This window comes from Nannobrachium achirus (genome assembly GCF_963921795.1).
Source record: "Nannobrachium achirus genome assembly, chromosome: 3".
In the NCBI taxonomy this organism is placed as follows: Eukaryota; Metazoa; Chordata; class Actinopteri; order Myctophiformes; family Myctophidae; genus Nannobrachium; species Nannobrachium achirus.
This window is the reverse complement of record NC_137812.1, coordinates 53,146,821-53,169,320: the sequence shown is the minus strand read 5'-3', so window position 1 is coordinate 53,169,320 and position 22,500 is coordinate 53,146,821. Positions and strand designations below refer to the sequence as shown.

The following is a 22,500-nucleotide window of genomic DNA, read 5'->3' as shown; positions in this document are numbered from 1 at the left end:
CTCTATGTGTATTTCACATTTATGGACAATACAAACAATGCTTAGTGGCGCAGTGTTTGAGTGTGACTCCGCGTTTTAAGGGATTAAACCGCGAAAGACGCCCAACAACTGCCTTTCAGGCTGGAATTAGCAATTAAAGTCACACGTGTGTGTGTGTGTGTGTGTGTGTGTGTGTGTGTGTGTGTGTGTGTGTGTGTGTGTGTGTGTGTGTGTGTGTGTAAAGGCTCTCTCAGCGTCATACACACAAACACAGCCCCGCCCCCCCTTCAGATCTCAATGAAAACACAAAGCTATTCAAATCATAATCCCCCTCTCAACAACTGGCCATTCTCTGTCCCCGTACAAGAAAGTAGAGACCCCTTCAGGAGCCTCTCAAATGGACACAAGTCCCCGCCCCTTTTGTGTCTTGGCTTTTGTGGGCCTTTAATAGAACAAAAGGCCTGTGTAAAACATGGGGACAGGCAGGGTGGTGCCTGATTAGCCCTCAGCACAGAAATGGTACATTTCTAAATTCGAAACCACAAAAGGACTTACTTAAGTCCCAAGACGTACACCTTGGTCAGTATCTTAAGACTCACTGATGCACCTGATGCTATACTTGAGAAAAGCCAAATGTAAAATGAACAAAAAGATACATTTTAATGAACATGCCGGGATAGTAATTCAATTCCATTTGCTAGGGCTCTTCAAATTGATAAGACCGCTGTCACCTTTGAACATAATCTCATTCTTTAAAAGCCAGAGGGGGGGCGTCACCTCAAATAGAAGAGAAAATAGATGCATTCCCTATTCATCACAACAGTATACTGAGTGCGCGGTCTTCGCATTGATAGACAGAACAAAGATGCCTCCTTTTCAGAAGGTTTTTTGTGTCTCATGAGAAATTTGGACGGAACAAAATGATAAATATATTTAACACCTGATGTACAGTATTCTGTACATCAGAAAATAAATAATATGGGGGCGCCCGCTGGCCTGGTGGTCAAGGCGCGTACCATATACTAGGCTATGATGCCTGCAGGCGTCGCCGGTTCGATTCCCGATCCGGATGACCTTTGCCACATGTCATTCCCCATCTCTCTCCCCATTTCCTGTCAGTCTACTATCCTATCGAATAAAGGCATAAAAAGCCCAAAAACAAATCTTTAAAAAAAAAAAAAATAATAATAATATAAAATAAAATATATATTGCCCGGAGTGAATTGCAAGACAAACTAATCAGTCAGTAAGTAAGTCGGACGGACGGGCATATTGTCGGTACCAGCCGAGAATGCAGGAGTATTGGAGCAAGCAGCTCCCAATACTTACCGCACAACCTGCCACACCTCAGTCGTGCTACTCATACACCGAGTTGGTGTCCGGGATCAAACCCATGACCCATGACTTCTTCCTACTGAGCTACCCGGACACTAATCAAACTAATCAAACACAAATACATTGATCAATAATAAAGTTCTAATGACAGTGAGCGGGACCACTCTCTTTTAACGTTTGGACTTTCCTATTTTCCCACACACCTGTGCTAAGATATTTAAGGTGTGCATTGGCCTTCCCACAAGTTTTTTAAACGTTTTAAATGCCGGTTTGAATCTGCCTCGAGATGGCTGTCACATGGGACCCCTTCTCACTCTAGTCTACACACCCTATGAAGAAGAGCTGTGGGAAATGTCCACGATGTCTGTCAGGTACATTGGTAATCGTGATATGAAATGTTCACATCGTCCCATCCCATGCCAAAGGTTGACAACGGTGAACGTGCATCTTTCCATTTGGAAAAGAATAGAAATGATGGTGATCAGGTGTGCGAGCGTGTGCATGTACATTGCACATGCAGTGGGTGGGACAGAGAGGGGAAGGGCAGTTACTTCCATTTCAGTAGCTTTCATCTGGAAAGACAGGCGGTGAGTTCAGCATGGAGGTGGGAGGTGGATTGATTTTGATATTCTGAGCCAATGTTTGATGACGGGCGGCTCAAAGTGAAGGACAACTCTGTGATGTTGCTCCCTCAGAGGACATAAAAGCTTCACTCGGGGACGGGGATCCCCTCCACTGAAGCCCCTCCCAACAGCACTCTCCCGTATTTTGACCTTTTCCTGTGAATTTTGACCCCTGCCCTTTGAGTTTGAGACAACGTTAACATACAATACAGTCTCCATTATATCGTCGTTGTCGGGTGGAAACCTTGTAAGTCCAAAACCGTTTGTTTTGAATTTATCATTTTAAAAATGAGTTAAACTAGTGAAAACAGCCGATCTACAAGCACACAACGCCTCAAATGGCGAGGTGTTGTGCGCTTGTAGATCTGCTGTTTTCACTATTTTTGTGCGACGGCCTTGGATGATGAAGCAGGGCTTCGCTTTGCGAAAAAACGTACACATTTGAAACTTGGAGATACAAGGTTTCTGCCCGACAGTGACGATATATAAAGAGTCGTCCCCCTTTCTCCTGCAAACCCTGGTTGTGAAACTACCACATCAGACGGACGATGACATCAACAAATCCAACCCCAAGAATGCACGTATATCTGATTTCCTTAATGTGTGTGACCCTTGGGGTGAAAGGAGGGGTGGCGAGTAAAAATAATAAAGTGCCTTCCATCACCATTGGACTAGCCTCCGATGATCAAAGACAGCAAGAGTGCAGAGGAGCACAAAGCCAGCATCATGAGATGAACAAACACATTCTTGCTCGATCTCTTCATGGGTTTCATCATCCCTCGCCAAGTTAACTACGGAGGATACTTCGCCACTCCGCAGTGACACCAGTGCAACGAAGAGCACAACAGACCGCCAGACCAATATACGCCATAGCCTTCCAATCCATCTGAGCCAACAATGGGATTAAAGCGCCACTTAATAGACCAGGGGTCTTCAACATTTACAGGCCAAGGACCCCTTAGTTGAGAGAGAGATGAAGCAGGGACCCACACAACCTTTTCATAGATTCCATATATCGGTAGTTTCATCGTTTGACAGCACAATCATCAGTGTATTTTGGTTTCATGTCAATTTGTGTTTTCAGATATTTAACCACTTGTACCGTCAATACTTAGGCCTAATAAACTTGACCTTTCACTCTGTTCTCTTTTTTCCCTCTACACCAAACCTCTTTGCCGAAAGAGCGAGCGAGGCGTTGTGAGCTTGTAGATCTGCTATTTTTGGCTAAAGGTCTCAGAATATGGACGTTAGGGTTCAAGTGGTTAATAAAAAAAGGAAAAATGTTTCTATCACACAAAGATTTGGAGGACCCCCTGTAGTAACACTGAGGACCCGCTGGGGGTCCCGGACCCTCTGTTGAAGACCCCTGTAATAGGCTGTCTGTCAAGGAGGAAAACAAACAGACTAGATCAAATTAGTCAACAGACCACCAGCAACTATGTGGTGCGCTAACTGGGACCATTTGAAGTATCAGACATCATCAACAACAACAACAACAACAACAACAACAGCAGCAGCAGCAGGAGCAGCATTGGGGGTGCTTCCACTGTTCTCCCCTCTGTGACTTGGGGCCACTGAGTGTTTCTGCAGCCATAGCCAAACGAAGCGCCTGGGGCAGCAGCCTTGGCCGAGCTTGCATTTCGGGGGCCCTACTGAGAAAGGCGTGAGGGATAGAGATATGGCACTGGTAGAGGGGGGTGGGGGGAGTCGGGAGAGGACGGGGAGGGGGGGGGGACACGGTGGGGGTGAAAACACACAACACGCGCTCCAACACAAATGGGAGCTGGCTCGTTAGCGCGCTAGCTAGCGAGCTCCGTGGAGATTAACATGCTGCTCGCCATTCTTTCTGTCCGCTCCCTCGCTCTTATTCTGGCTCGTCATAAATATGGTTACATCTGCAAGTGTAATCACTCCATTGTGCTCCGATTTTCTGCTCGGCTGGACGGCGGCATGGCAGGCCTGCTTTTCAACACCTTCTCTCGCTCCCCTCCTCCCTTCCTGTGTCTCTGTTACTGTCAATTCTCTTTAGTCTCTTTTGGTCAGCCACCCCCCTGTCTCTCTCTCTCTCTCTCTCTCTCTCTCTCTCTCTCTCTCTCTCTCTCTCTCTCTCTCTCTCTCTGGCCACTTCTTTGGCTGCCGAGACCCTGGTGTGTGTGTCTCATAGATTACAGAGCTCCGGTCGCTCAGGTAGCAATGAGGACTCACTAATCTGGCCGGGGGTTTGAATTACACATAATTGCCTTGGCACTGTGATTGATTTCAGCCCTAGAAAGGAGAGGAAAAGACTCCTCTCGTCATGCAACCCCACAACCCCACATACACCACCCCCCATCCCTTCCTCCTTGCCCCCTCTCTTCACCAGCACTCCAGCGAGCAGCGGCCAAGACTCTCCCTCTCTCTCTCTCTCTCTCGCTCTCTCTCCATCTAGTAGGAGGCAAAAGGAGGCTTTGAAGAGATCAAAGCCAAGGCCGGGAGCAGTTGCGCGCCCTGGGAATACGGGAGAGAGAGAGAGGGGGAGAGAGAGAGAGGCGTTCTTCTCCTCAGCCCTATTTTCCAGCGTCATGTCGGATTGCAGCTGTATTGCATTTTGCCAGTTTTACTTAATGCTCTGGGTTTTGACTTTGACATCAGTGATCCCCCCACCCCCCTCGGTTCCTTCAATAACAAGAGGGAGAAAAGAAAGAGAAAGAGGAAGGAGGAAAGAGAGGGGGGTGAACGAGAGAGTGAAAAAAATAAAAAAAAAGATCTACAGGCTGATTTTTATTTTCACAACTCCATAATTGGCCAGTTCAAAGGAGAGCGGGTGGGGGGGGGGGGCGGGCGGGGGTGGGGGCAGCATTTGTTTTCAATTCCGCGGCTGATATGAAAGGAGCGACAAACTTTTATGGGTTTCCCAAAAATTAAAGACAGGCTTTTTTTTCACATTCAAAAAGAACGGGGTGTTTTTATGGCCGAGACCACACAAAATGAATTGATAGCAAACCCCTCCTCCCTATCCGCCCACAGACAGCTTAGCAGACTGCTGTGTGTACGACGTGTGCACATGACTGTGTGTGTGTGTCGTGTGTGTGTGTGTGTGTGTGTGTGTGTGTGTGTGTGTGTGTGTGTGTGTGTGTGTGTGTGTGTGTGCGCGCGAGTGTGTGCGAGAGATACCCAGTCAATGTATGCGTTACAAATTGTTAAAAGAGCGAACAGTTAGATGTTCGCTGCAGAAAGGCACAGAAGAAGAAAAGCACAAGGAGGGAAAAGTGCACGGAGCCACTTCCATCTATTCATTTAACCGCTTGGCTAATAAAGCCTGGTGGCGGGCAGGCGGCCCTTTGTACTGCAGCTATGCGGGCCCTATACCAACCTCCTGCACCAGGGACCATTAATATTTCAGCGCTGTCAGATACACATAGCATGTGAGCCTCTTTAGCACTCTCTCATACACCCACAGAAATAATGAGCTTCTGAAAAATACGAAGAAAGAAATTTCAGAGAAAGAGAACGAGAGACGGAGCAAGAGAAAGAAAGGAGGGAGCGAGAGAGAGAAGAGAGAGACAGAAAAAAATACTGACCAACTTCATACAACAGAGCTGCTATTGATCATAAGGCTGTTCGTCCAGTATAGAAGGACAAAGTCAGGGCTGTTTGAGCCTGCCTCTCTCTGAAGTTGGACACACAGCCAGCAGGATTAACACCCATGTATCACCCCTGTGGTCCTATTGTTCCCCCTTTTACTGAGGTTTACTGCCTGGAACACTGTTGGATTCTGTATAGAAATGACCTACGGGCTGTCAGAAAGGCATTCAATGAGTCCATTCTATTTTCCTTTTTTTTTTCTTAAAAAGAAAAAAGTACTTTTATGACCGGGAGTGAGGAACAGCGAGGTACTGTGATCGGCTTTCAGCGGACTAGAATCAAGATTCAATTAAGCCTTTTGAAGAGTTAATGAGATCAATTAAATGAAGATTATTTTCCTGCAGAGCACACTGTAGCATGATCGATCATAATATTTGCTATTTGCTAACTATAATTTTTTTGCCTTCAAAACAGTTTTGGATACCTCATCAGGTATCATCTTTACGATAATATGAAATATGATAATATGATGCCGTGACTCAAACAGGGCCTTATCGGTGCATGGCATTGGGAAAAGTCGGGCTCTCTTTCTCCAAGCTCCCACAGAGAGGCTTCAATGGAGGCCATGCTGAGAGAGAGAGAGAGTCAGAAGTTTTCACCCACACAATCCCCTCTGAGGACGCGTAGCCACAACAACAAGGGAGTTTGACGACAACTGCGCGACAGGGGAGACAAAATAAAACCGCACACACACGCATGCACACTGTTGCTGTTCCAGCTCCTCCAGCCTGGGCACAGAGTCCCTCCGCAGCCTCGCTCCTTAATGGGAAGCCCACACCCACACACCACTGAAACAAAAGCACAGGGAGCTAACCGTGTGTTCAGAGCATAATGTAGCGGTTTTACAGTCGCGCGTGCCTCATCCTGGCCTCTGAATGAGTCCTACCAAAGCTTTCTCTTCTGTGCATTGCCTATACTAGGGTTCTCAAACTACGGGTCGCGACCCAGAGTGGGGTCGCGGGAATGTGCTGTTCGGGTGGCGTATTAGGCGACAAAGATTTTTTTTTATTATCAAGAAAAAGTTTTTAAAAAGAATGGGGTCGCCAAAACATTTCCCTCATAACGTTGTTGTCGGGTGGAAACCTTGTATGTTCAAAACCGTTTGTTTTATTTATCATTTTTAAAATGATTTAAACTAGTGAAAACAGACGATCTACAAGCACACAACGCCTCGCACCGCGAGGCGTTGTGTGCTTGTAGATCAGCCGTTTTCACTACTTTTGTGCGATGGCCTTGTATGATGAAGCAGGGCTTTACTTATATATATACAAAAAACATACAATAAAATTTTGAACCTTGGAGATACGCCCGACAGTGACAATAATATGGGGTTGTGGTATTCAAATGTTTGAGAGCCCCTGGCCTATGCGGTCACACAGCATTCCTACTAATGTCACTCAAATAATAAAGATAGAGAGGGCCATGGCCCTGTCCCCCCAAAAAACCCACCCATAAAAAAAAGATTAGATGCCAAGGGACAACAACCTTGGCGCAGCCCTGAGCTCGACCTCTAGAGATCAGCAGCAGGCAGGGTGGTGAGGAGTGAAGGCCCGTCAGCAGGTGCTGTGGTCTGGGGTACGGGCCTGTTCACGACAGCCTGGCTGGCTCCATGGAAGACAGCCCCTCTGATTAAAAAGGGTCATTGCACTCATAATGGACACAAACTGTATTTTGTTCCAGCCGACAATGTAACCGATTCTCCCAGAGAAACCTGAGCACAGTCTAAAATTGGTCTACCAGAGGTCTAGATTTGAACGTTTTTTAGACGTCTAAACTTACAGTAGACTAGACGTTGATTAGACGTCTAATAGACGTCTAAATGTAGACCGTCTACATTTAGACGTCTATTAGACGTCTAAGCTTTTCAAATCTATACCTCTGGTAGACCAATTTAGACGGCATGCTCGGAGAATTCTGATGGTGCGATCTGTCGTTTGTTCGATATTTTGTTTCTGTGCTCTGCTTTGAATGGAATGCTCCAGTAAAAACGAATTTTGAGTAAAAGTAACCTCCCAATGAATTATTACCGTATTATCTTAATTTCATCAAGTTGTATTCCTGATGACACCATGCAGGACAAATTCAAATGATTAACAATCACCTTCATTTGGTATAAAGTAGTATATAGTTCTTTCACATATACTGCATGTTATACTACGTGTAAATTAAATTAAGTTTAGATTCAATCAAATCAGCAAATTAAAAAAGACCACGTCACCCATTTTCTTACCCATCTTCCTATAATTGGTCCTCACTAATGGTCATTAGAAGATGGTACCATTTCTGTCATCTTAGTCTGTGTCTCAGAGGAGGGCTGTGGACAGTTCAGAAACCTGCCATTGACATCATCGGTAGGCAGGCTTGTACATTTCAAACAAGATTTCAAACTTAAACAAACTATTCAAATATTAATGCAAGTATTAATGCAAGAACACTGGGTTCTTTTCAGCATGCTACCTTTCCAGGAGGTGAAAGGCTGTAGTTTCTATAAGCTTAGTTGGAATCCCCATCGATGATGTCATTGCAACATATGGTTGAAAATTGTTGAAGTGCTCCTTTAAGCATTGTTCAAAGCACATTTGCCACAAGTGATAAAGAGAACATCAGAAAGGTCTGAGGGTGAAGTATTCATTTAGGCTATAGTGTAAACAGAGGTTCATCAAACACAAACACACACACACACACACACACACACACACACACGACCACAGTAGCGAAAAAACAAACTGAAACAGCCCCATCGCAAATTCGTACCCCTCTATGGTCTCCTTACTTTTCGTTCTTCGTGTGTTTCTTTCTTATCTTACAAAGAAACACACGCGTCTTTTTCAGCGTAGGCAGGGTTGTGAATCATTGGGCTAAGCCCCATTTAGACAGATGAAAGACATTGATAAGGCGATTGCAACCACATGGAATCATTAGTGCCGAGCATATGGAGTAAATGTGTCAACCAGCATCACTGTACGTTACAATAAAAGGACTAAGAAGCCAGCCTGGTGTTAATGGCATTGTTTATAAAAGCATTGAGGCCCGGCGGTGCTTCAAAGGGACCCTGAGGATGCACAACTGTTCCTTCTGTGTGAGGTCCCTCACGGCTCCCTCACACTCACATATCGTCACTGTCGGGGCAGAAACCTCGTATCTCCAAGTTTCAGATTTGTAAGTTTTTTCGTAAAGTAAAGCCCTGCTTCATCATACAAGACTGTCGCAAAGTTCTAGTGAAAATAGCAGATCTACAAGCACACAGTAGATCGGCTCTTTTCACTAGTTTAGGTCATGTTTAAAATGATAAATACAAAACTAACGGTTTTGGACATACAAGGTTTCCACCCGACAACGACGATATGCACACGCAGTCACGTGCCTCGCTGTTTGTCAGACCTGCTGTTTGTCAGTCCTGCACAGCAGATGACAGTTTGATTCTGTGATAGGCGTACTGCTTGACTTAAGGAAAATAATGGTGGTTTGTGGCTGGAGAGTGATAAAATAAGGTCATTGCTCCAATTTTCCAGATGTCACCCAAATACACTATACCAGGGGTCTTCAACAGGGGGACCGGGACCCCTAAGGAGTCCTCAGAGTTACTACAGGGGGTCCTCCAAATATGTTTTTCTCTTTTTTATATCAACCACTTGAACCCTAGCGTCCATATTCCAAGAACTTTAGCCAAAAATCTACAAGCTCACAACGGGCGTTGTGAGCTTGTAGATTGACTATTTTCGGCAAAGAGTTTTGGTGTAGGGGGGAAAAAGAGTAGACTAAGTACAGAGTGAAAGGTTAAATATCACAAATTGACAAGAATCCAAAATACACTGATGACTGTGGTGTCAAACAATGAAACTATATGGAATATATGAACAGGTTGTGGGGGTCCCTGCTTCATCTCTCTCTCAACTAAGAGGTCCTTGGCCTGAAAACATTGAAGACCCCTGCACTTTACAATGGAAAGGAACAAGTCATATTTTTCTTTAAAAAGCTAAATGCATATAAATATACTGAAACTAAAATGTGGTTGTACGGAGTCAGTTCAGATGTTCTGAGAGCAAAATGCCACATTCAATCCTGCGTTTCAGTCAGCATGGCCTTGTGTTGCCACCTAGAACACCATGGTGGGCACAGAGGGCTGCTGGGAAATGTAGTGTTCACCTTGCACAGTGTAACTTTGACTGTGAAGCTTGCAAGGGGCTAAGAAGGGCATGGGTTTTTAACTCCTGGCACTCTGAGGAAGGTGGGGGTGTGTGGGGTATCGGGGACACGGGAGCAGTCCCTGGCAAATCCTGTTAGGTAAGCCCGGGTTAGTGATTCCACGCTGCGAAGATGCCGGCTAGCTAGATCCGTCACGTTCCTGCTACATCAAAGGAAGAGTACTATGTCCTCCCCCCACCCCCAGGGTCTCTCATGCCACGAGGATCTGCTACTGAAGGGCCCAAGGGAGAAACGGGACCAGAAGAGGGGAATGGGGGGGGAAAGGGACACTAAAACTATTTTCTTCATCTCTGTATATTTGTTGTGAAGCTAATGTTCCATCAGCAGCCATACAACTCAGCAGTATTCCATGTGCCTCCCAAAGAGACTAACTGCAACACCGTCCTTGTTCACTGTGTTTATGGAACAATAGTGATCCGGACATGGAAAATATGAATCAGATTGACGTAATGTCAGCCATGGACCGGAACAAACAATTAAGAAACAGACCAAAAGAAAGACTCAAAGACAAACATAATGCTGACCGACAGAGAAACAGAAGAAATACATTCTCTATGTTACTCTCTACAGACTCATCAATTAACTGAAATAGACATCAATAATAATAGATTATCATCAAATAGTTAGTAAATGAGTATGTTTCTACACCCCTTTATTAAGACTGTTGGCTGACTGTGTATATGCATGGTTGCAGATGTGATAACTTTGTTTCAGGTCAAACATACCTGTAACATATTGTTGCATGTTTGGAGAGGTGATACCGGTAGTAGCTTGAGAAGACTGACTTGATTTTGGAGACTAATGAAGCTACATAAATAGGGTGACCAGACATCCCGGTTTGGCCGGGACTGTCCCGTTTTCAAGCTGCATGTCCGGGTGTCCCGACAAATATCTCTAAAACACTAATTGTCCCAGGTTTCGCCAGAATTAAAATAATAGTAGCTGTTTTCAGTGGTTGCATTTATCATGTTCTTTTCATGAAAACATGCTCACCTAACCAATCAGAAAACATGAACAAATTAATTGCATGTCTGAATTCAACGCTGAGGCTGTTTGTCAATCACTCAGTGCCTGTATGCAACCCTGCGTATATGCGCGTGCACAAACGTTAGAGAATGGGCACGCACGTGCGGAGTAACGTGCACATTGCTTTTAGGGTCTCGGTTTTATACAACAGTGGTTCACGTCCCGGTCTGAGGGGCTGAAAATATGGTCACCCTATACATAAAGCCAAAACCACAGTCCTTTTAGCCATTAGCTTCTGCTCCCACAGATAACATACCTTTACCTCCTGCTCCCACAGATTACTAGAACAGAGTGTCTACAAAGTGATATGTTCTCTAGTCCAAACTGTGTAAACAATAGGACATAATATCCAAATGTGCAATGATTTCAGTGCCCAGTCTGTGTCCACTTTACATTCTAACAGCCCATCCGCACTGCCAGCGACACGAGTGATGAAATCTCATTCAAATACATTTGTTTCAAGAGAACGTCCTGACATACCACAAGTCGTAAACCCCTCCTAGACTCACTCCCAGAGTCTCTATTTGAGCAAGAATTTGCAACCATGTCCCACCACAAACACTTTTTATTATTATTTTTTTATCTGATTGGTTCAGACTACGTCACAAGTTCTCGCAACGCAATGGCCGACGCTCCATATGAGGACAGTTTTTCCACACGACTTCGCCATCAGACCGCTCGCTCGTTGGCAGTATGGATGAGCTGTAAGTGTTATTAAATCAACACTGACGATTTTACTTTACTAGCCCTTACCCGTTCAAAGATATGAGCTCCGAAATGATGTGCAGTGTGTGGGTTATGGGATGTGCACTGTGCACACAGTATATGAGGGATGGAAAGTAACTTTAACTGGTGCTTGCATGCTAATATGTAGGAGCATCAATGTAAGAAATACCCGTTCCATTTAACGGCTACAGAGATACTGTGTACCGATCTGCATGATTTTTGGACAACATCTGTAACAGGGCCAGAACCACCCCCCCCCCCCCCCCCCCCCCCGCCCGCCCGCCCGCCTGCACACACACACACACTCCCCCCCCCCCGTGTGTGTGTGTGTGTGTGTGTGTGGGTTTGTGTGTGATTGTGCATGGCCTGAACAACAGCGCCCCTCTAGTAGATACACCATAAAAATGCTAATATACAGCATACGATTTGTGAAAGTGACAAACGGGCTTCACAGTTATGTTAGGTGTGTTCATATGCTAATTGTGATGCGATTTCAGATCAATTGCTCCAGCCACTGAGGAGAAACGCTGTTTCAGACAGACAGACAGACAGACACTCACTCACTCACTCACTCACTCACTCAGTCAGACATTCGCAAAATTATAGTATAGATGGGCCATCTTGTGCCATCTTCACAAAGTCTTAGGCCAGAGAGTGACTCCAGGCCTCCTCTCTGTGGAGTCCTGTATTCCCCAGCCAGCCCCTAAGGCTCCGACAGGAGGAAATATGAGCCATCGCACACGGACAAGTCCCTTTAAATAATCCAATATGCCACTGCAAATCCTCACATGCCCCCACTGTGGTACTGAATACACACACACACAGCACACAACACACACACACACACACACACACACACACACACACACACACACACACACACGCACACACACACACACACACACACACACACACACACACACACACACACACACACACACACACACACACACACACACACAGACACGGGACTTGCCCAAAACAGATGAAAAAGAGACAGTTAGATCAACAAGGTTAATCCACACCGAACAAGTACCATAATCTCTTCAATTTCCAATTGGCTAAATGGGCGCCAGTCCTGAATGGCAAGCGAAGCCAGAGCTCCTTTCATGTGGTTACTTTATGTGAAGAAACCGCAGCAGCCGGGGACGGAATACCGTTAACTCTCTCAACTGCTCACAATTAACTACAGCTCTCCTTTTGTGTGTAATGGACGACTCGTTGGGATAGCATAAAGATTCCCCTGTCTCTCCGAAAAATTAAAGTGAAATATGGAAGCACCTTCAAGCTGAGAAAACATAATATTCTGTATCACGCACGCACGCACGCACGCACGCACGCACGCACGCACGCACGCACGCACACACGCACGCACACACGCACGCACAAACGCACACACACACACACACACACACACACACACACACACACACACACACACACACGTAATGATTACTAATTCTTTACAGCATTTGATTATCGTATATACATGATCTCTGTGCCGAGATCACAGGGATGTTGTCACTACGGCTCGAGCACTTTGGATAATCTGATACTATGGATAAGCGTGTAAACTACACAGTAAAATTCTCAAAGTGTTAATTTAACTCTGGGAGTGTAAGAATGGACCATGAGGGGACCCAAATGAACCCTTACATCTGGGTCCATGCCCTAAATGTAAAATGTTGGGGTATATACAAAGGGGCCCTTTCTTCACACCAACACTTCTGAGCCACCTTAAAAAAAAAAAAAAAATCTGCTGACAATCAGCAACTCCCGACAGCACCATCGCCATCATGACTGGGCGGACAGTGTGGAGGAATGTCATGGTCAATGGAAATCAATCTAAACTGCTGGGGTTGGGGTTGGGAGTGGGAGGTTGGGGATGGGGGGGGCGGGTGGAAGAGAATGAAAGAGAAAATGTGCCTTTGATCTCGGGTTGAAAACCGATCCCAGGCCCGCAGATACTGTGGCTGACTGGCTGGCTGGCTGGCTGCGGTGGCCAGCGGCAGCAGGGAGAGGAGAACAGAGGAGGAGGAGAGGAGAGGAGGAGACGAGAGGAGAGCAATGAGTGAGAGAGCTGGCATGTAGTGAGAAAGACCTGAGTGGGGAGCAAGAACGTGTGTGTGTGTGTGGGGGAGCAGGGGGGTACACACACGCATGTGTTTGTATGATTCCTCATCTGCCCCGTCTCTCTCTCTCTCTCTCTCTCTCACTCTCTCTCTCTCTCTTTATTGGTTAAGTGAAAGAAACGTATATAAAATGACTACCGTTTTATTGAAGACAGGGCGAGAGGGGGGTGAGGAAAATTGGGGCAAATAAAAAGCAGCCAGAGTGAATGAAATGAAAGTAAGTCTTTAAAAGGTTTTGGCAAGGAGAGCGAGCAGGCCTGACTTGGCTTGGCCTAATTCATCTGCGTTGAGGGGTAATTTCCTCAACCCAGTCGGCCGTTCTTCGCATAGGTCTTTCACAGTTTGTCAGTCTGTATGACAGAATATGCAGAGGAACGTGCCAGACAACACGCCATTAACGACTAAAGAAATTACAAGACATTGTATCCAAAGTGTCGTAAACTGTTAGATTTATTTGTAAACACAAAATGGTAAATCATGAGGTCATCAAGCCCAAGTCTAAACCGCCCGTCTCCATATACAGTCGTTTCCATCTTCTCTGCAATAACAGCAAAGACAGAGCAAGCGCAATAATTTAACATTAGTCTTTCATCAATCGAATTGTACAATGTACATAATTCAAAATCCTTTCCACACACGCCCCTCATCCATACCCCAACATCACTCATCTGTTTCTGAAAACTAATTATTACAGTTCACAGCAATCAAACTTTGCATTCAATCTGACAAAAAACAACTCACACATATAGGAAAACATTCCTGGAGTTTTGTGACGTGAAGTTTTTACCCACAGTCTCCACGCTATCATAGTCTAAGACAAGTTGATGAGGCTTTACACTGAATGATAGCCAGAATGACTGGTATCCTCCCCAGTGCAGCACATACACACACACAACAGGATTAAAGCAGACAGCTGCTGGCATGCCCTGCATTTTGTGTCTCGCTGGGGAGAAATTTGCAAACGGGACAGACACAGGAAGTAGTAAGGAACCCCCCCGCAAGTTGCCGCAACAGCTCCTGAAATCAATACAGTCACTGGAGTGGACATGGAGTACAACAACACACATGTTCTTCAAACTCTTTCTGCCCAAGCAGATATGAGTGATGTTGCCTTTAAGACCTTAACTCAGCCATGCTGGGCAAATTGGTAGGGCTTACTTGGGCCCATGTAGACACGCATCACTTAAGGTTTTAACAAGATGAGAAATAATATATGACTGATGCTAATCTACTGGAAAGTATGGTTGGCATTCAGTTACCGAGAGGCACGTATGGTTGTCAAGGGGACGGAGCACAACAGTGCTTGTGTGTAGCCTATGTGACCAAGTATTGCACCATTATTGCAACACAACAGCCAACACACAGTCACACATGAAACCAAATGGGCCAGAGGATGTATAAGGATGTACATCCTATAAATCACGAGGAGAGATTTGAGTGGCATGAAACACTCGTAACATAATCATTATCATTTTATATCAGACAAAACCCAAATCATAAAATCTCCCCCAAAACACATCACTAAAAGATTACCTTGAATTGCAACAACAACAACAACAACAAAAAAACTATATCTGCCTTAATTTTGTAATTGTATAAGAGTGAAATAAAATAAAATGTTGACAATACAAACAAAATGTAATGGCTTGGCAGAGAAATGAAAGGTAAATAACTTCCCAGAATAAAATATCTCCATATTGTGGCGTACACATTAGAATCTATAGAGATACTTGTGGTTTTCATAACAGAGCTTTCATAACACTTCAATGACGTTTCTATACACAGCAAATCTATAAATTAATTTTAATTTAAAAAATATAGACTACTACACTGAATACTCACATGACCACTTTTTTATTGGCATTAATGAATCTCAAATGCTTTGATTCCATCACAGGGAAGTCAATATTAGATTTGTCAGATTATTTACGCCAAAAACAGAACCACTGCTAGCATTATTCCCGTGTCCATTTCAGATCATGACCGCACATCTGATCAATCGAGACTTTGTCTACCCTTTTTGATGATCAGTTTGGTTTTGGTTCGATTTGACTCGGCTTTGAAATCTAAGCGTTTATCATCGTGATTTTATGGATAGTTTCTTATATACACAGGGTTCATTATACTCAAAATAGTGAAGTAAATTAAGGCATTGATTTCATGTATCTCTATATATAATATAAAACAGTTTTGTATATTACAAAATGAAGAGTTGATACTGACCGTTCTGGGCATGGGCGGCGACAGGGAACCGTTGTTCATATAGGAGTCATTGCTCATGTTGGTCATCATGATGTAACCTGGGTAGCCTGAGTATGGATGGCCTTTATTGTACATGTCTGCGTGCTTCGCTGTAAACGGCAGAAAAAAAGAGACATGTCAGCTATACTGTATGTACAACTGCCATTAAGAGTAAAGAATCAATACATTAGTAGCTAATAGATACGTCTTGTGAATAACTGCATAAATCAATTAACTACGGGATTTGATCATTTATTGCCATATCAACCATTATCGCTACCATTATCTAGTGTGGTCAGGATGTTAGTTTCGCTACCAGATACACATACATAAATATACATTTTATTTACACCAGCATTAGAACTTGCATCGTTTCTGTCAACTGGAGTTTTAAATAAAGTGTCACATTTTTATTAATATATACAATAAATCAGAATGAGATATACGCATTACGCATTGTACAGTTGTTTTCACAATAGATGTGTCTCCCATAACACAAAGTCCAGTGTGTGTGTGTGTGTGTGTGTGTGTGTGTGTGTGTGTGTGTGTGTGTGTGTGTGTGTGTGTGCGTGCGTGTGCGTGCGTGTGGCGTGTGCGTGTGTGCTCCTGTGTGTCGCGACAAATGATATCGCTGTCGATCGCTTTGACCCCATGCTCCTGTGTTGCCACAGCCTTTTGTTTGTGCTCTTTTATTCCCGTCTCGGAGAGGAGGGTCGTATTATACACGGAACAATGGAGCCCCTCTGTGCCAATTAGCACCAATTAGACCAACATACAGACTGTGTCAAAACAAGGGAGACGCCCACAACTGTTCCTCTACTGCCTTTGACCCAAGAGAGGAGGAACCTTTTTTCATAGAAGAGGCCCCACAATACACCACAGCCCCAATGCAACACCACGCACTCACGTCACTGCTTGGTGGCTGGCCGGCGCATGCTGGGGTAATAAGGCAGAGGCAGAGGAGGGGGGGTTCGTGTTTGTGTGCGTGTGGACAAATGGCAATGTGGACCTAGTAGGAGAGGGCTAGTGTTTGGTTTGCAAGGGGGAGGGTTGTTGCCATTCTCAGGATTTGTTAAGGAGGAACAGAGAGGAGGCACACTCCTTGTCAAGGCTTGAATCATGACCTGCAGTCAACCAGGTCACAATAGATGGGTCAGACAAGAGACCAATGAACTCCGCTGAGTTGCGGCAACGTTGCATGTGACTGTTTGAGGGTATCATAAAGGTCAATTTCATAACGACAATAACAAAGTCTGGTACCAAATGTCGTTTTAGACCCCCACCCGAGACTCAATATGATTTATCGTTACACAAAAAGCCCACAACAACTATAAAGATGCTAATAAAAGCAATATTTAAAATAATAATAAACTATATTTCTTAAGTATATTAAATTATCTTTTTTCCCCCACCACAGGCCACCAGCATATGAGGTAGGTAACAGGTAGGAGGGTCTATGAGGGTTTGCAGCATGTCTTGACTGGACTCAAAATCATATTTCAAAACAGCAGAAACAGAGAATCAGATCAAAACGATACAAGTGTGTGACTGATCATTTCTGTATGTTATTGTGTATTGTGGTTAAGACCTCCTATCCCAAAATCTACTATCCTTAGTTTGTCCAATAAAGGTTTAAATTTGGTTAGTATCTGTCTACATTTTGTGTGTTTTTTTTCTTTCTCTAAATGTTTCCTACATCGCTCATGTGTCCTACAATCAATATTAGGAGGAAAAGAAAATACAAAAAAAGAGACGCTCCCTTATTTTTTCCCCTTCTTTTATTATTCTCTTTACTGGCAAATTACTGGTAAATTGTTTTTATAAGGGATGCTTGTGGGCTGATGAAGAGCGTTTTACTTACCATCATCTGGATGCTCTCTGTGTTTTTCATGATATGAGTCTTGTCTAGATCCCTATGAGGGGAACAGATACAAATACATTAAAGATTAGATGATGCGTAAGACTTTTAAACAAATACATATACACAAACACGTCAGACCCTGCTGCATAGACCCAATGCTATCCTTTCTGCTTGTCACAAAGAAGAAACAAACAAAAGCATGCATTCATGCAAACAAACAAACAAACACACTGACATCATTGCCTGTGGATGGGTGATGGAGCAGTCTGCATAAGCCTTTGAACATCGCCACTTCTTTATGCTGTTATGTCCTTAAAGGGCTTCAACAAATTACAGCTTGTTTTCACTACTGTCTCCACAATGTTCCTGTTTCTAATCCCAACACACCAACAAATTAAAACAAAACACTATTTTATATGCAATATCAATAGGTTCTGGGAAAGAAAGAACGAACGTGTAAAGATAAATAAATCAAATTCAAAATAATTCAATAAGAATTGCCCAAATGGACGTGTAACTCCATTTTTGACAATGTTCACTTCCTCAGAATGAAAACAACATCGAGGATTTTCCTGCACAGGTTGCGACAAAATGTCCCTCTTTTTAAAGATCCCCCAGCACATCTATTTCTCCATTTTTCTTTCTCGTCTTGAGTTGGAATTGGTTATATTAATAGGACCTCCTGCATTTGGAGTTCACACCCCTCGGGGTGGCTTCACGCTGGGCCTGGCAACATCCCTGGATTCCCAATTAACATCCAGCCTACGTCCCAGGAGCCACCGTGACATTTGTTAGTGTGTACATCCAAGATGCACTGAAGGCAAGATGCACTGAAATTCCACTACCCCTCGGATACTGACAGAATTTATTTTTGTTTTTTTTACTCCAGCTCCAATCGTTGGAAGGATAGAGAAGTTTGTTCCTGATTTCTGAGCTTAGGCTTTGAGTGTATTGATTTTATTGGAGGCATGCGGCAGGGAAGATGAAAAAAGAAAGAGAAGATGTGTGGAATTTTACAGTTTGCATTGGCACAGAGTTTGGAAGCAGAAGCATTAGTCAACCATGCTGGGTCACCAGTATGAGTCGCTTAGGAATCATTTAGGATTCCTAAAAGCAGAATGCAGAACTATTAATATTTTAAAATCTTTTTTCTTTATTAAAGCAGCACCAAAGGCCTACAGTTATTTCATAGCCTTTTATTCAATCTTATAAATCCAAATCTTAATTTCCCTCATTTCCCATATTATGTATTACCATATTCCTAAGGCTTAGGTAACTATGGGAATTATTTAAATTATTATTATGTTAGGCTATTATACAGTATGATTTATCAACATAATTAATCACAAATAGGTCTAATAATAATAACTATATCATAGCATTATTAATAACAATAGGCCTATATTTATAGGCCTATATTTAGGCTATATATAATAGCCTAAACGCTTCCAAACAAAATTATTTGAATTCGTTTGGACTATTTGCTTTGCTGACATTTATGCCTAAATGAATCAACGTGTTTTAAAAGCTAGTAGGCCTCATGGCTTTATTCACGAGCCTGTGTTTACATAACATCTGAATAGGCCTGTCTACTATGATACACTATTCTCCATATCATACAGGACCATTTTAGTCCAAACTTCCCTGACATAAACGCACACACACACACACACACACACACACACACACACACACACACACACACACACACACACACACACACACACACACACACACACACACGTCCATAAATGTCCAGGGAGTGTTTTCGATCAGAAGGAAATGAGGTGACCATGGTGTATTTTGCCATTTAAAGCCAATTAGATTAGTGAGCTACATCTTAATTGCTGGAGGTGCAGTGCTGAACCCCGGGTCAGCCTAGCTCCAGCCTCACATCAGTCATCAGTGTGGGCTACTAGAATATCCTACTACTAGGCTACTGCATTAAAACTCCCCAAATAATAGTTTACTCTACTCACATCATGACTGCAATTGCTGTTCGGACTCGTCTCCGACTCGTTCACTAGAGACGACTTGATGTCGGCCAGGTCGCCCTCCTCCTCGGAGTTGCTGAGCTCGGCGAAGATCTGCTCCTTCTGGGGGTCCCCCTCGTCCTTGAAGGGGATCATCTCGTCCGTGGCGCAGAGCTCCGGGTCTCCGCCACCGCCGCCCGACAGCTGTGGCATTTTATATTTAAAACTGGCAACAAAATATCAGTTGGAACCGTTACCCCCGCGACCCGATCCCGGATAAGCGGTTGAGGATGGACGGATGGATGGATGGATGGAACACGCAGTGTCCAGACTCAAGACGGAGCGCGAACACGTCGAAACAGAACAAGAACAAGAAAAACACGTCGAAACAGAACAAGAACAAGAAATCCCCCGACAACAACGGGAAAACGTCCTCTCCAGCACCTCTCAGTTGAAGCGTGGCGTGGAGGAGAGCGGCGTGCAAACTGCAAACACGCTGCTCCGCTTGTTTGTTTCTGTTGGCCAAAAGCAACAGGAGTCTGTGTCGCAGGTAGGCTGTGAAAAATGCCAACGTGAACCTGAACAGGACCCCCTAAAAAAACTAGTAGAGATGCTGTCGTTTATTTAGGAAGAGTTGTTGTCGGCTTGGTTGCACGCTTCAAACAGCGGCACTTTGAAGAGAAATGAACACACGGTCAAAATCACATCAGTTCAGTTTTCATGTGACTTGAGAGATGAAGGATGCTCCAGTGGGTGAAACTGATAAAAGTATTTGAAGAAAGGTATTTCCTCGCGTCAGTCAGTGGTCCATGCACCTGGATTTAGTGTCCTTGAGAAGTGGGGTTTAAAGAAGAAGAAGAAAAGTAAAAAAAAAAAAAAAATGTCTGAAGGAGGTAGCTGTGATGGAAATGTCACACAGCTCCACCGGTAATTGGCCGTAGTAAGCCTACACTAGTCTATAACACCTTTACCACGTAAACAGCAGGCTACGGATCAATCTGTTAACAGGCCTACACATACAATACATCCTTGGCTTGAAAGAAGACGAATCAAAAGTCATAAAACCCCCAAAAAAAGACGAGGATAGAAGACCGACTTCCGAACTGGAGCTCTGCTCCAAGAAAGTAATGTAACGAGTGTGTGAGTTGGTAATGTAGCTCTGCCCCTCTCTCTCTCTCTCTCTCTCTCTCTCTCTCTCTCTCTCTCTCTCTCTAGTCTCTTTGCTCTCTCTCCCTCCCTCAGCTCCTTCTCTCTCTCTCTCTCTCTCTCTCTCTCTCTCTCTCTAGTCTCTATTGCTCTCTCTCTCCCTCCCTCAGCTCCTTCTCTCTCTCTCTCTCTCTCTCTCTCTCTCTCTCTCTCTCTCTCTCTCTCTCTCTCTCTCTCTCTCTCTCTCTCTCTCTCTCTCTCTCTCTCTCTCTCTCTCTCTCTCTCTCTCTCTCTCTCTCTCTCTGTGGCTGTGGATGGGAGAGAGATGAAAGGGAGACAGACTGATTGACACTACACCGATTGACACTCCATGAGAGACTGGAGATTTATACATCGCTCACAACAAATGGGGAGACAGGGAGAGGAGAGAGAGAGAGGCGGGGGTAGAAGAAGAAGCATCTGACTCACTGCGTGATGTAAAAACAATATTAGGAAAAGAGTCAAGACAGACATTAATTCGGTGGAATTTGATATGGATTCGCTTGACGAGTTTTTGTCAGAGAGAAAAATTGGCCGCATGCATGCTGAAAAAAGGCTCACCGCACATAGACAGACTACAAGGCAAAGTGGCTAAACTGCCAAAATGTTTACTATTGAATTGCCAATATATGAGCTAATTATGGTATATTAATATTAATATATTAATATTTAGTTGCAGTTATTTGTTTCTCCTAATTTGTAGGCTATAGGCCTACTTTTGTATGGGGCCTGTATTTGGGGGTGGGGGGTAATTTGGGGTCTGTTGGCTGCTGCCCTACTAATTACCCACAGCAGTATTGAAATTATGCCAACGTTTTCCCGTCTACATACATGCCTATCATGAAACGAAATGTAAAACTATATTTTTATTTGATTTGACCATTTGTAAGTAGGCTAAAGCACACTGCTGGTTTAAAATATTAAAAATCCACCACCAGAGTGAATATGAAACGAAATATGTTTTGATGGCATGAAAACAAAACGACATCACGACTTGATTGATACGTGAAAACATTCGCAATATTTACAGTTGTTTTTCACAACAGGGCAAGAAAATAAGCAAGGAAGCAGGGAAAGTTTCCACTCGAAAAGAGTCGGAAATGTTTCACGAGAAAAGCAAAAAGAAACAAAAGAAAAGAAAAAGGGGGGAATAAGAAAAGCACGCAGCAGTGCAGTGTGTGTGTGTGTTTGTGCGGCTCTGGCTGCACACAGATTGCGTGAGAATAGCTCGGGTTCGGGAGGCAGATCTTTATAAAGCACGGAGGTGGGGTTAAGCGGGCGGAGCCGCGGCTGCCTTTGATCTTTCTGGCGGCTGGCTCTTTCATCCCCGGCTCCCCCCTCCTCCCCCCTCCCCTTCGCCTTTGTATGACTAAATTTGGTATGAGTGTGGAGCGGGGCCAACATTTCCACGTGTGCGTTCATCCCAGCTGAGAGAGAAGGCAAGGGTTCTCTTCCGGGTAAAGGAGACAGCGAAAAAGATCAAAGGCTCTGGTTTTGGAACTGAGCGTGGATTCAAAAGAGCCGAGACTGGCTGCATTCCAGAGAATAGCGGAAAGCTTACTCAAACGCGCGCGCGCACGCGCACACGC

General features: G+C 44.2%; 1 protein-coding gene across 3 annotated transcripts in view; it reads right to left on the bottom strand.

Moving 5' to 3' along the window:
• lef1 (lymphoid enhancer-binding factor 1) overlaps positions 1–19,939 on the bottom strand; it is a gene marked incomplete at both ends in the record, with an annotated part of 69,446 nt that extends 49,507 nt beyond the window's left edge. For 2 of the 3 annotated variants that reach the window (XM_080721391.1, XM_080721393.1), the window contains 3 exons: positions 15,875–16,002; positions 17,754–17,805; positions 19,724–19,939. In XM_080721391.1, coding sequence (XP_080577517.1) covers positions 15,875–16,002; positions 17,754–17,805; positions 19,724–19,939 — 396 coding nt within the window. The remainder of the gene's footprint in view (positions 1–15,874; positions 16,003–17,753; positions 17,806–19,723) is intronic. The other variant, XM_080721392.1, reaches the window with a different exon arrangement.
• Positions 19,940–22,500: the final 2,561 nt, after the last annotated feature.